Here is a 15,293-nt window from a genome sequence, read left to right as displayed (position 1 = left end):
GGATTAAGGAGGTACAGACTTCTAGTTATAAAATAAGTCACAGAGATAAAAAAAAGTACAGCATAAGGAATAAAGCCAATAATACTGTAATAATGTTGTGCGGTGACAGAGGATAACCACACTTATCATGGTGAGCACCGGAGAAAGTACAGAATTGTTGAATTACTATGTTGTGCACCTGAAGTGAATATAACGTTGTATATCAACTATACTTAATAAAATAAAAGTTCAATGCAGACACCCTTAAAACACAGCAGAGGTACTTTTCATAGAAGCTTAATGGATCTAAAACTTAAATACAAGTATCAAAACACCTGGTTCAGACTCCTTTGAGAAATAAACTGCTATATTTAAAAAAAAAAAAAGGAATTGATCATTTCTATGATATACTTTTCTATGACATATATATGTACAAGAACAGAATTTAAAGAAATAACATGGTTGCCTAATTCACTGTATGAAGCTAAAATGATGGTTTTAAAAAGATAGCATTTATAGTTAATAGCTAACCTCATCTATTAAAATAGAAGCATGAATCTTAAAACATAAGCAATCTTAATTTAATAGAAATTAAGATATCCCACACCATAACAAATGCAAAGATGGTACAATATTTTAATATACATTACCATAATACACAGTATGTCCAATGAGAAAAACTTTGTACTCATCTCAATAAATAAATAGATAACTCACTTCTGATTTTAAAAACATAAAATTACAAAACTTTAACATTGTAAAAGGTATGAACAAAAAAAGGTATGAACAGAAGACATACCATGTCATCTGTTGAGAGACTCAATATAATAAAGATTTAAATTGTTCTTAATCAACAGGTTTAATGTAATTCTAATTAAAATCCTACCAAGGCTTTTTAGGGAGGCAATTTGGCAGGAGAAAAAGGACTCTAATGTTATTTTGAAAGCATCAATAACCGCAAAGAGCTAAAAAAATTTGCAGGAAATAAAGCAGCAATGAAATTGTCCTGTGAGATATCAGAATATATTATAAAACAATAAATACTAAAACAGCATGGCACTGCTACAAGAAACAGTTAATGTACTGGACAGCTATGAAATAGAGCATAACATAAATATAATGAATATATAATCAACTAGTCACCTGAAGGGAAAAAGATCTGACTGGATCCTTACCTTTGATAACAATAACTTACATGGATTAAAAGTTCATGGAAAAATGAAAGGAAAAACTTTAGGAAAGCTACTGGAAAATAATAGTTAAAATCTCTCAGGTTTGGAAAAAGCTGTAAGTATAAAAACACACACATAAAAGAAAATTTGGGCTACATAAAATTAAAGAGGTTTCTGTATATTAAAATTAATATAAAATGCAAGAAAATATTTTAAAAGGTTTACAACAACCAAGAAAGTACTGATATGAATTACTAAGTATATATTATGTTTAATATATAAAGAACTCCTTCAAAATTATAGAAGCAACTTTAAAACTTTTTAAAGTATAAATAAATCAGACAGTAAAACATATACTGGTACTAGTAAATTAATAATTTCCTTTTGACTGCCCATCCATATCCATTTGTATTAAATACTTGGAAGAAGTAAAAAAATTTTTAAAAATACATTATAACAAAGCAACTCTGTACTCTGTATTACTGTATTATTATTTTTTTATTCCCAAGTTATACATTCAGTTTATATTTAAAGAGATAGAGTCCAAATAAATGCAGTTTTGTGTGTTTATTTGAAAAAACAATCTAGGATTATATAAAACATATTTAATGTATTTTATGGTATTTTGGTATAATTTATATTCTAAAATCAAAAGCTAATTAGAAAAAATATTGAAAATACTTGTATATTTTAGAAAAGGACTTGAACTACCAACTCAGATTCAATTTTTCAATACAGAGTACATTCTTTAATAAGCAGTATCTTCATTATTAAAAATTTTTATTATAAGAAATTTCTGCTATTTCAACCCTCATCTCTTTTTATAAACCATGTCTTTCACTATAGGCTATCATGAACTTACCTTGAAGTAGCCTTCTTCAGCAGCTTTTTAAGTTCATTAATTTTACAGGTGTGTTTTTTATGGATAACCACAAATGCATCACAGCCATCTGGCGGGGGCTCATCAGCTGCAATCTAAGATTTCAAAGATTATATTTAGCTACAGTAGTTGATAATTACAACATGATCTTTAAAACTCATATATTCCTTTGATTAAAATAACTCATCAACTACTATTAAGCTACTGCTCTAATTAAAGTAAAAAATATCTATACGCAGGCAGAATCAAATACTTGAACAAAATCAACTTTATAGTAGGGACATGCTTCAAAGTCACTGAAAATTGCCATCAAAAAAGAAAAAAAATGCCTTCAAATTAAAATTTTAATTATAGTTAATTTCAATAATCATTTGTTCTCATAATTTCCTTATTCCAAATAACTATAAAATTATATAATGTATTCAATTATAATTGATTAACAATGATAATACAATCAATGACAGGCTATGGAAGCAGGTATAAGTCTATAGGATTTTTTCCCTCAGGGTTTTGTCAGAGCGAGAGCGAGAGCGAGCGCGCGTGCATGCGCACAAGCAAGGGCTACTTCTACATACCTGTTGAAACATCTGAATAGTTGGTGAGTACGCCCTTATAGAGAAAGCAAACTTTAAGAGATTGATATGTAAATTGTCTAAGAATTGTCCAGCTTTCTTCAGGATTAAGTTGTAATGAGAATAAGCTGATTCTAAAAAAAAAAAAAAATTCAAGAGAAAGGATGTTATTTTCATTTTCAACACACTGGCACAACTCTACTGTAAAGCTAACTTAGTATCATCAAATCTGAAGTTTGGTTATGGGTGGTGTTGGAGAAAAATGGAAAATCAAGATCTGGTTTATTAACTTCATTTGGATACTCCAGTGAAGTATACAATCAAGCGACAGGAGTCCAGGTGAAAATAATCCTGCCATTAAAATCTATTTGGAAGATGCCAGCATATCAGATTAATTCACTCAAAGGCTGTGGGGTTATAATACAAGGATAAGATGCAGGGCCTACCTACAATTTAAGAGGAGACTAAGAACAGCACAAAAAAATTAAATATGACTTAATAAATTTTAAATGACACGTATAAATAAATTCCACTCAGATTTAGTACACATAGCCTAGAGCAATTAGTGTGTCCAGAATGCTTTAGGAGACAGAATTTGAAGCAGACCTTAGAGCATACGAGAAATGTCTTCTTGTATACAACAAATAACCTGAACTGCCGTTTCCCTCCTCTAAACCCGTCTGCAAAGGTCCTGAACAACCAAAGAGGATGAATCCTAGAGTGTAAGAACTCCTGGACACCCCTGGGGAGATGGAGATCATGTGGCTGGGAGAAGGACCGCAGAATGGAAGCCAGGAGCTGAAGAGGGCCTGGTGACACTCATGGGGTAAGCGGGGAAAGAACCATCTATTTTTGCCCTTTCCTCTTGTCTGCACCGCCTGGGGTGTAATATCATCTGCACTGTTGCCCCTGTGCCAGCCAGAGGTGGCAGGGCAACAGCACAACAGCTCTGGAGCCAGCTGGCATAGCCCCGTAAGCTGGCCCCATAAGCCGGCCCCCATAAGCTGGCATAGGCCCCGTAAGCCTGGCCCCCATAAGCCAGCATGGCCCCTGTAAGCTGGTCCCCGTAAGCTGGCCCCCGGCCATTCGCTGCTCATTTCCTCACTCCTTTACTCCCTGGTACTAAGTTACCAACTGATAGGAGAAACTTCATTAAAAGAGCAGAGCTAAGGTAGACTCAGATCTTTACCTCACCCACAGATCACAGTTCCTGGATGTGAAAAGGGAGGACAAAAGGAATGTGTAACTACAGACACGCTCCTGTGGCGGGCCGGGGGGGGGTTGCTGCGTGGAAGGAGAAACTTTGGGGGTACTGGGGGAGACTGGACCGTTTGCTGACTGCTACAGTGTCTACTACTTGTTCAAAAGGTGCTGGGCTCTTGACCCTTGGCTCCTCTCCCTACTACAACCCATTCATTCAGGTGTCATCTGGCCTCTATGGTGCCCTGTGGGAAGCGGGGCTCAGGGAACCAGCACAAGTATGTGGACATGGTGGGTGCTGCTTTTTCTTTGAGTAATAAAGTCCTCCATCTCTCATCCAGGGGTTTCAGGTCTTCTGTCAGCATCCATGAAACTAATCTGTTAGCTTGGAAACGGTAAAAATCTGAGATCCTTTACAGTACTTGACAGATCTGACAACAGAGATGGAATGCTGACAGATACACAGATTTTTGGAGGAGAAAAGACCCAGCCTCATGGGTCAACTGAGAGAATTTGAAGGAAGTCCTTATAAATTGATAGTGAATATACTGATAAAATTGTATGGTCAATCAGACAATCAATGGTCCTTCACTTTGTTGCCTATTATTGAAAAGAAAATAAGGAAGAGGTTACAGATCAAGAACTGGGCAGTAGATTCAAAGGCATTTACCTAAATGAGGTCTTAGTTGTTAACTCTCTTCCATGCAAGTGGACTTCCCCACCAGTGGTTCTGTCAGCTTCAAGTACAACCGACTGTGACAAGTACAAAGACCTATCTTGGATTAGAATAGAAGGCCTTCTTCAGACAAGAGCTACGGACATGCATACCTACACGAAGTGAAAAAGGAAGGAAATCTGTTACCACTATAGACAGAAGGCCGGAAAGTCATTAGAACTTTTGCTTGCCTGGCAGAGGAGAGGATGGAGTACATAATGCAGAATTACAACCAACTTACGATTCAACAACTCCTACAGTCTATCACGCCAACCTTAGATCCTTTCAAACAGGACAGAAAAAAGCCTCAAAAGTTACTATAATGGGTTGTGGCTGAGAAGAGAGAGCTGTGGCCCACTTGGGAGATTTCCCTTGGTCAGTTAGAAAGTCTTTCAAGTTCTGATCCAGGACTCTCATGTCTCATGTCTTATGTTTGATCCTTGAAACCATGGGAAGCTAAGTTTTTAGCTTGCAAGTAGGATAAAAAAAAAAACTTCAGCCCCTTTACAGTTCTTGATAAAAAGCTCAAGAATGAGAGAACTAAAAAACAGGGGGATATGCAAACCGTCCTGAAAGAACTAAGGAGAGAACAAGAAAGAATACCAGAAAATACAGACTAAACTAGAGGTAACACAAAAGTAAAAAGAATCAGGAAAAACAGAAATAGAGAATATGCAGGGAAAATGTGAAGAAAGTGAAACAGAAATAAAAAGAACAGAAGATGAAAAAAAGATTTAAAAGTAAATGACAGATGCAGAAGTCCCGCAAAGGGGATCTACAGTATATATAGTTATATCCCTGATGCAGAAAATCAAAGGAATAGAAGAGAATGAACAGAGAACTCTCCAGAATTAAAAGGAACAGTGAGTCTACATATCTAAGAATGAAGACTCAGAATGGTTAGCACTGCAATATTTTCTAGTAAAACTAAGGGACTCTGAAGTTTAAAATCTGAAGTATAAAATTCATGCATACGTAGTCCTGTATGTGAAGAACTTAAGGCCATTATTCCTAGTTGTTGTTCATGAGGCATCAACCAGGGAGCAAGCTTTACCTAACTGAGAAATAACTGGAGGAACTGTAGCATAAAGTTTGATGGTGAGCTCTGAGTATACTTAACTGTAGAAACAAGACCAAATGAAGGAGCTGAGATTTACAGAAGACTATGTAAATGCTGCACGCCCCAGTGGTGCAAAAACGCATACCACTGACTAACCTGCAACAAAGGGGAAATTAAGTGGAAAGTAAAGTAAGCTCGGTAATTCCCCATAAATGTTAGCTGGGAATAAAAGAATATCACTGAAGCCAACAAAGCAAGCAGTAGAAGCTCATGTATACTTAAGAATACAAAGATGAAAACTAAGAATAGTGGTGACCCAAATCAGATGGTGGTGAGGGGAAGAAAGGATCACTAGCTATCTCATCACTGCCTCTAGGGGACCAAGAGACCATACCCACAGAGAGAAGAGGCTAACAACGCTGGGCCTTCACACGCCACTCCTCTGGTACAAAATGCAGAAGGGTAAGCAGTGCATGTTCAGCCAACTCCTATTCAGCAAACCTCAGCTTAAGAGTCATTTGTTTTGGAAAGAGTTTTCCCTGACTCCCAGTGCAGATCCTGTTATACACGCTGACAGGTCCATACCATCTCTAGATCAAGTCTCAAAACTAATGAAAAATTATTTGTAAATTTGTTAATGCTGTCCCTCCCATTAAGCTATAAGCTGTGAAGGCAGGAATCTTTTCTAGGCTTTCAGTTGTACCTTTCTGCTCCTGGCACACCAAATCGGTCTTCAATACATTTCTGGAATTAATGTTTAAGAAATGTATAGGTCTCTTCCGTCTAGGCCGTAAGACATTCCTAATGCAGTACTTTTAAAGAGTTATATAGAATAGGTGTATGCTCATTCACTCCTACTTCTTAAACTATAGATGATTTCTCAGGGACTTATGGTGAGTTTCCCTCAAGAATAAAAAAATAATGTAAGACTCACCTTCAACAGTAAGAGCAGCACAGATCAGAGAAGAGATTTTATCTTAAAAACTCATCTTAAAAAAGATGTAATAGCTACAGGGCCAACAAAAAAATAGCCAGAATTAGTGTAATAGCCTAACTAAGACTGTATCAGTCAAAAAGGGATCAGTCATCCATGAAAACAGAGTCAACAGAAACAAATATGAGTCGTGCCTGACAACAGACATTAAATTTTGTCACCAGTCACTGTTAAGGTCTCTAATGTAGAGATGGATGTAGGGTTCAGGGGTTTAGGTTCTATAATTTAGGCTTAACTTGCAAGATCACCTCAATCACAAGATGGATGCACTGGACTATTTTAGCTGATGTTTTAAAATAACTAAATTCAGGGGCACCTGGGTGGCTTAGTCAGTTAAACATCCAACTCTTGATTCCAGCTCAGGTCATGATCTGAGGGTCATGAGATCGAGCCCTGCATGAGGCTCTGTACTGGATGTGGAACCTGCCTGGGATTCTCTCTCTCCCTCTCCCCCTGTTCACTTGAGCTCTCTATAAACAAATTAGATTAAAATAAAACTCAATCCAGGCTCACCTACTAAACTACTAATAAGGACTTCGCCCTTTCAATATCCTTCCTCTTTCTTCAGCCTCAGGTTTTACTTGATTTTTGCCTACTGGCCTTTAATATACATAAATCACTCTCACCTTCATGGGGGGAGAAAAAGCAGCAGCCTCCACAGTCTGCTACTAATTCATCTTATTTGCTTCACAATCTTTTTTTTTTTTCTTCAGGTGTAGAATTTAGTGATTCAACACTTACATACAATACCCGGTGCTCATCACAAGTGCCCTCCTTAATGCCCACCACCCATTTAACCCATCACCCCACCAACCTCCCCTCTGGTAACCATCAGTATATTCTCTATAATCAAGAGTCTGTTTCTTGGTTTTCCTCCCCCCCACCCCTTGTTCATTTGTATCTTAATTCCACACAGTGAAATCATATGGTATTTGTCTTTCTCTGACTTATTTCACTTAGCTCCATTCAGGTCATTGAAAATGTCAAGATTTCATTCTTTTTTATGGCTGAGTAATATTCCAGTGTGTGTGTGCATGTGTGTGTGTGTATACACACACATCACACTACTTCTTTATCCATTATCACTTGATGGACACTTGGGCTTTTTCCATAATTTGGTTATTGTTGATAGTGCTGCTATAAACATAGGAGTGCACGTATCCCTTCAAATTAGTATTTTTGTATCCTTTGGGTGAGTATGCAGTAGTGTAATTGCTGGGTCGTAGGGTAGCTCTATTTTTAACATCTTGAGGAATCTCCATACTGTTTTCCAGAGTGGCTGCACCAGCTTGCATTCCCACCAACAGCGTAGGAGGGTTCCTCTTTCTCCACATCCTCGCCAACACCTGTTGTTTCTTGTGTCATTAATTTTAGCCATTCTGACTGGAGGTGACAACTCATTGTAGTTTTGATTTGTATTTTCCTGATAACGAGGGATGATGAGCATCTTTTCATGCTTCACAGTCCATCTTGAAAGACTTAACAATATCTTTCTCTGCTTCCAACCTCGACTCATACCTCACCCTACCATAGTTTTGATAACTATACCAGTGAAACTGCTAGCTAAATCACCAATAATTTTTCTGTTGTTAAAACCTTAATATTCACATTATTTGATCTGTCTATAGTATTTGATAACATCCACCACTTACCACTCAATAGTCCCTGGCTTTCATGACATCACACTGTAGGTTTTCTCCTGCCTCTATGGGTACTCCTAAGTCTCTATTGTGTGTTCTTCCTCTGGTTAGTTCTTAAACATCGATGTTCTTCAGCGTTCTGCCATTGGGATCTGTTTTCTTCTCATTCTATACCTCTTCCCTATAGCTTAAATTACCCTCTTAGTGCTGATAACTCCCAAATCCTACCCCTTAGCCTCGATTTTTACCACCTAAATCTCCCACACAAATATCAGCTTACAGAATATCTTCACTTGGATATTCAACAAGCATTTCAAATGTGACACATCCAATCTGCAATCATCCTTCTATCCAAACCCGGTTCTCAGTTATAAGTAACTGAGTTAGAAATGTCATAACATTTTCCAAAAATCTTTCCATTAAAATATATAAGCAACTTTACTTGTGTAAAAACCATTAAAATCTTCCAAGGATTTTGAGAATGAATTTCTTCTATGTGGAGCACATGGGGAAGTAAAAATAAATAGGGACTCTGGAATTAGGTAAACCTTGGTTGACATTTCTAACTCACCACACAAAACTCATAGGTTAGCTAACACAATGCCACTTAATCTTGAAGCATCAATAAATACACAACTCCATAGCAGAACCATATAAAATGGTTGAAAAGTCAGGCAATTCAATTTTTAAAAGGTCTTAATTTGCTGACACATAATATAAAGTGTTCTCACTAAATGGCATGAAACTAGCACCTGAATTCAAAAAGTTAAATCTTCAATATTTACAACTTTTTTAGGCAAGTAAATCACTGGAATTATTCTTCATTAAAGAGTATTTACAGGGTTTTATGGAGATTCAACAACCTAAAAAATTACACGTAACTGAGGATTTAAAATGTTTCCTCTAGGATAATAATATCTTGAAGTAAATTCAGTAAGTCTGACAGTCGACATATTTAACTGCTCATATACAGCATCCTCTCCTACACCTAACAGTATCAGTGATGATGTAGCATATGCATTTGACCCTTGCCATTATAAATAATTTTAATGGAATTCTATTTTCAGTATTAGTAATTCTTATTTAATAGAATTTCTTTTAGGTTCAACCCTGAAATACACACCTCCTATTTTATATGCTTGAAGTAGAGCTTAGGTATTCCTAAGCTTATATTCCAGCTTGTTAATAATCATCTGCCATCAGATTGTCCAGACATGTCATTTCATTTAGGGAAAATACATGGACACATCTAAGCAACTAAAGAGTTCAAAATCTGTAAGAGTAATTTTTGAGAATAGCACTGAATAAGACTATAAAGTATCTACCAAGAACTAAAGATTTGGGAAAGCTACACTTAGGATTTTAGGTGAGGGCCACAAAAGTTGGATTTTTTAACTGTGAGAACCTTACATATTAACCTAGCCTTTTTTACCACAAATACCAAAACTAAAATTATCAGGACAAATACAAAGCCAACCAACAACAGTTTCCCATCAATTTGCCAGTCGACCTGTAAGTGGTCCAAATTCCTCTGCTCGTCTCCCTTCCCTATACCTGGCTCCCGCGGCTATCATCCACACTGAACTTCAACACTCACCACTAGAAAGTCCATCCTGCTCTCTCTGAAGTACTGACCAGGTGCCCTTTTTCATGCACTTCCTTGTCAGCGCGGCCCATGAAGCTCTATGAAGCTCTCTTACCACCTCAGAGCAGAGCGGGCTCTTCCGCTGTCCCCTTCACAGTATTGTGGGACCCGGGGAGTACTGATCACATTTATTCACCTTTGTATTCCCAGTAACTACAGCAGTGCACAGTAGGACTCAAATAATGATAATTAAATAATGAAGCTTTTCAGTAAAAGTTTTTTTAAAAGAGCAAATTACTTGGTTTTGAAAACATTTCAGTTTAAAATATCATGAAAGGCATGTCTGCTCTATTTTTTTTAACCTATCTCATGAAATCCTAAAACTGCTGAACTTCAAGGCCACCTGAGCCAAATGGAGTCCAGTAAATGAACACTTAAAATAATCAAAACTGTTGTTTCGGTAACATTTACATTCAAGAACAAAATTAAACTAATCACCACAGTAAGTTGTCTCTAAACTATTTAATCTCCATAGTTAAGAAGTTCTCCCCATGTCTACAAGGCTAAAGAAATCCCCCTTGAGGGATTCCATGTTAATATTTATTCTGTTCTCTGTAGAGACAGAAAAATAACCTTTCTTTATAATTAGTAATTAACCTTTTAGCCTCTGCTGCTAAAACCCCATTTCAGTATCTTTAATCTACTGAGCTTCTCTCAGAAACATATTAACAAACACTTGTTCATTCTAAAGATATATGCATATATACAGGTATGTAATATGTATTCATATATATCTAAAAAGGAGGAATGACTAACTGCATCTTCTAGATAGTGAAATGAAAACACATAGTTTACCTGATTGTTAAGGGCAAGTATTAAAAAAATCTCTTTAAAAGAATTTTGGCAAAAAAACCCAAAAAAACAAAAAACAACACTACTAGATGCAAAACTAATACTATTTCAAATAAATCTAGGTAAAAAGAAAGCCATAATTCAACAATTTCTAGTTCTCTTTGATATAATGCAATCTGCAAACACTGATAATTATGTGAGAGTTCTTATAATAAAGTATTAAACCTTTATTTTTTTGGAAATGGATGCTTAGAATAATTTTCATTAAAACATCTTTTCAAATATTCAGATTTACTAACCCAATTAAGCATTTACACTTACCCTTAACATTAAAAACAATAAACATATCTAATGTATGCACACAAATACAAATTTTTTAAGTTACAGTATTCACATCACCTACCTGTTCGTTTATAAATTGCTAATTCTTGTACAGTTTCCAAAAACTGCCAAAATTTTTCATTACTTTCTTCTGCCATAAATTCACTATTAAAATAAAAGTAATCAGTTAATAGACAGAAATGAAAAATGAAATGAAATGAGAAACTATACCTTAAAACCAAATTATACCTTAGGGTTAAAATAAAAACCTCCAAAAATTAAAGTGACTGATTTCCATTTACTATAATGCAGAAAGAGAACAAATTAATGATTCTTACATGAGATATCATTCCCAACTTACAAGCATATACTTGTGACTAGAAAAGATTGCACGAGAAATTACTTCTGGCTTTTCCTCATTATTAGCTATAACTAAGAAATGGATAATTTATTTTGTTTCTATACTATATAACCGTTTAGTTAACATACAGTGTTATATTAGTTTCAGGTGTACAATGTAGTGATTCAACAATTCCATACATCACCCAGTGCTCATCACAAGTGTACTCCTTAATCCCCATTACCTAGTTCACCCATCCCATCTTCTCTCTGGTAACCACCAGTTTGTTCTCTACAGTTAAGAGTCTGTTTCTTGGTTTGTGTCTTTTTCCCTTTGCTCATTTGTTTCCTAAATTCTACATGAGTGAAATCATATGGTTTTTGTCTTTCTTTGACTTATTTCACTTAGCATTGTACTCTCTAGCTCCATCAGGGTCATTGCAAATTACTGAGAAGTATAATTTAACAGTAATGGAGTGTTATATAAAGGTAAAGAAAAAAATAGACTGCCTATGTTTCACAACCAAAAACTGGTTTTATAAACATTTTTTTAAAATGTTACTGGGGCGCCTGGGTGGCTCAGTTGTTTGGGTGTCCAACTCTTGATTTTGGCTCAAGTCATGATCTCAGGGTCCTGGGATCAAGCCCGGCACTGGGCTCTGTGCTGGGTGTGGTGGAGCCTACTTGGGATTCTCTCTCCCTCTGCCCCTCCGCCCCCACTCTCTCCCACGCACTCTCAAAAAATAATATCTATTATTTTTATTTAGCTACTTATTTGTATAGACAATCTTTTTATTATTTGAAACAGAAAATACCTTAATGAAAAAATTAATAGGAAGTTGGTGTATCGAATTAGGTCTTTGGCCTTCAAGCCCACTTTGATTTTTCCAGAGTGTAGGTCAGAAAAAATGACCAAAGCCATTTAAAACCTTAGGAGATAATGGGGACAAAAATAAATAAAAAATTAAACCTTTGGAAATAATTGAGAGGTTATTCAGTCCTATACAAAACAAAGTGCAAGACACCCAAAGGCAAGTAGATCCAACTATTTTTTTTTAAAGATTTTATTTATTTATTTGATAGAGAGAGCGAGAGCAGGAACACAAGCAGGGGGAGTGGGAGAGGGAGAAGCAGGCTTCCCATGGAGCAGGGAGCCGATGCGGGGCTCCATCCCAGGACCCTGGAACAATGACCTGAGCCGAAGGCAGATGCGTAATGAGTGAGCCACCCAGGCACCCCAAGATCCAACTATTTAAACTAGAAAGGGAACAGCCATCAAACAGATGATACAGATTTATCATCCATCTTATCTTTCTCTCTAGTCTCGGTGAATTTAAACTAATGCTTAATAAAAATGGAAGGTATGAGGACATCCACGACACATGTAAAGTAATTCTTGTGAGTCTGGTCACTAAAAGGCAAAAGGAGGGGAGAAAAACTGGTTTATCCACATAAATATGATAAGCACAGGAATTGAAAGCAATGCATAAACAACTCTTGCTATTAATGGTGTCCAACTCAATGGCATTTAAAAAAAAAAAGAGAGAGAGAGAGAAGCTAAAAGCAGAAGAAACAATGGGATAAACAGGATGTGACCTGAAAAGGTCAAGGATGGTACAAAATCTTAAGCAAAGCAGGGAGCAACACTTCATACCTAACCGACTTGACTACAACTACAGACACACTCACATACTGTGCAACCACAGGCAAAACTTTCGTATGCCAGAATTTACACATTTAAGTATGATCCTTCCAAGTGTTCACCTTGAGAATGTATTTTCACACTTATTCCCTCAATATACCACCACTCTCAGCACTTTTGGAACTCTTGTGGAATTTACTTTCAGGGGCAATTTGCCAGTAACTCATTAATTTTAAAAGAGGAAATAAATATCCTTGAGAGATCATCGAAATCAGTTCCTCACCTAAAGTTTAAAAAGACACAAAAAACTAGCATTTCCAATTTGTTCACTTGTTTTAAACAATATTTAGCTCCAAATAACAGTGTTTCCCAAAAAAGTTCTACCACAGAGGAAAAAAGTGATCTGCAAAGAAGATAGGTTTAACATATGTATGAAAGAGCATGAAAGTAGTTATAAGTGAAATTCCAAAAAATATTTTCATCAAGAGTAACACCAGGGGAATAAAATGCAGTTTTGATGTAGAAGTTACATGTTATAAAAATTTAGCCTCATCAGTCTATAATTATCCCTAGCAAATAGTCCTAAATTATAAATTTCTTTAGGTAGGGGACATACCTCATTCATCTTTGCTCCCTACACAGTGCCCATCATAGGGCCATGCACCACTAGATAAAAGCTGTAGTGGGAAAGACTTTATATAACAAAGGACTTGCTGACAATTTATATTTGTTCACAGGTAAGTGCATGAGGGAACACTAAGCATCCCGTCTGGATAATGCCATAAGGACACCAGTTTCCACAGGTCAAGTATATTGTAGAGGTAATTCTGATGGTGGTCTGGAGAAGACACTACCTAATATAAATTATATTATATAATATATATAAAATATATATATATATATAAAATATAAATCCGGTGAATCAACATTATTGGGCACCTACTTCTTTCGTACTGAGCCTTGGGAAAATAAGTATAACTAAGAAATACTCTTGGGGCCCCGGGGTGGCTCAGGCAGTTGGGCGTCTGACTTGATTTTGGCTCAGGTCATAATCTCAGGGTTGTGAGATCGAGCCCGTCATCAGGCTCTGTGCTCAGCGGGGAGTCTGCCTGAGAGTCTCTCTCCCTCTCCTCTGCCCCTCCCACTCATGCTCTCTCTCTCAAATAAATAAATCTTTAAAAGAAATACTCTTATTGCTTCTACCAAGCGAACACTTATTACTAATACTTACTGAGCACCTACACTGTACACTGTGCCTTGGCAAAATAAATGTAAATAAGAAATAATCTTATCCCTTGAAGCTCACATTTTTGCAGCAGAGGTTAGCATACATACCTTGCAATAAGAATTATTACAGAAGTATTGACCAAATGCTATGAGAACATACGAGAAAGACATTAGTTTTATCAGGGGATAGGATCAGCCAAAGAGAAAGTAATATGGTAGGTCCATAAATAAGGTGGCAGTGAAGAAAAGACTGTAGTAGAGTACTACATTGCCTTCCTAGGGCTACTATATCAAATTACTACAAACGTAGTGGCTTAAAACAAGAGAAATTTATTCTCACAGTTCTAGAGGCCAAAAGTCTAAATTCCTGGTGTCAGGGTTAACACAACAAGTTCCAAAAGTCAGGATCTTGATTTATCTTTTTTGGGCGGGCCACCATTCAAGCCACTATAGTCCACCCTGGGCTCCCCAGAATCCACATCTGTCTCACATACAAAACGCATATGCCCTATCTCAACAAGCCCCAATGTAATCTCAACCCATTAGAGCATCATCTCTAAGCCAAAAGCGCATGGAAATATCACCAGAAGTCTCACATCTCATCATGTAAATCATTTAAACCAGGTATAAGTAAGACACTGGGCATGCTCCATCCTGGGGCAAAATTCTTCTCCATATGTGGACCTGTGAACTAGAAAACAAGTTGTCTGCTTCCAAAATGCAGTGTTGAGATAGGCCATCCAAATTCCAAAGATAGACATTCCGATTCCAAAAGGGAAAAATTAGAAAGAATAAAGCAGTTACCAGTCCCATACGAGTTCGAAACACAGCAGGACAAATTCTATGAGGTTTCAAGCCCTGAAGGGTTTCATAATCCTCAGTGGTTTATTGCTCTACTCGCTGTGCCACCTGCCATGGCTCTGCCCTCAGTCTCTTGAACGGTAGCACATGTTTGCCGCCAAGTAGTGTATCAGCCAATTTCCTGCCTATGGAATTTTGAAAGTCTGACAGCCCTGTCTCATTTCATCCTGTCTCTGTCTCTTTTGTATGAGCTGGCAATGTTTCTGCTGATACAACGTAATAAAAATCCTTGTAAGTCTCTTGTAGGTCTCACC

General features: G+C 36.7%; 1 protein-coding gene across 4 annotated transcripts in view; it reads right to left on the bottom strand.

Moving 5' to 3' along the window:
- Nucleotides 1-15,293, bottom strand: part of UGGT2 (UDP-glucose glycoprotein glucosyltransferase 2) — a 178,558-nt gene that overhangs the window by 150,436 nt on the left and 12,829 nt on the right. For 3 of the 4 annotated variants that reach the window (XM_045869607.1, XM_064585944.1, XM_064585946.1), the window contains exons 2-4: nt 11,053-11,135; nt 2,607-2,737; nt 2,014-2,126 (exon numbers count right to left, since the gene is read on the bottom strand). In XM_045869607.1, the coding sequence (XP_045725563.1) occupies nt 2,014-2,126; nt 2,607-2,737; nt 11,053-11,135 (327 nt within the window). Of the gene's footprint in view, nt 1-2,013; nt 2,127-2,606; nt 2,738-4,473; nt 4,891-11,052; nt 11,136-15,293 lie in introns of those variants that run through there. The other variant, XM_064585945.1, reaches the window with a different exon arrangement.

The sequence above is a fragment of the Mirounga angustirostris genome, unplaced genomic scaffold, assembly GCF_029215605.1.
Source record: "Mirounga angustirostris isolate CCGP_5_RB_7025 unplaced genomic scaffold, mMirAng1.0.hap1 SCAF_3, whole genome shotgun sequence".
NCBI classification, from domain to species: Eukaryota; Metazoa; Chordata; class Mammalia; order Carnivora; family Phocidae; genus Mirounga; species Mirounga angustirostris.
This window is presented reverse-complemented; position numbering and strand designations above follow the sequence as displayed.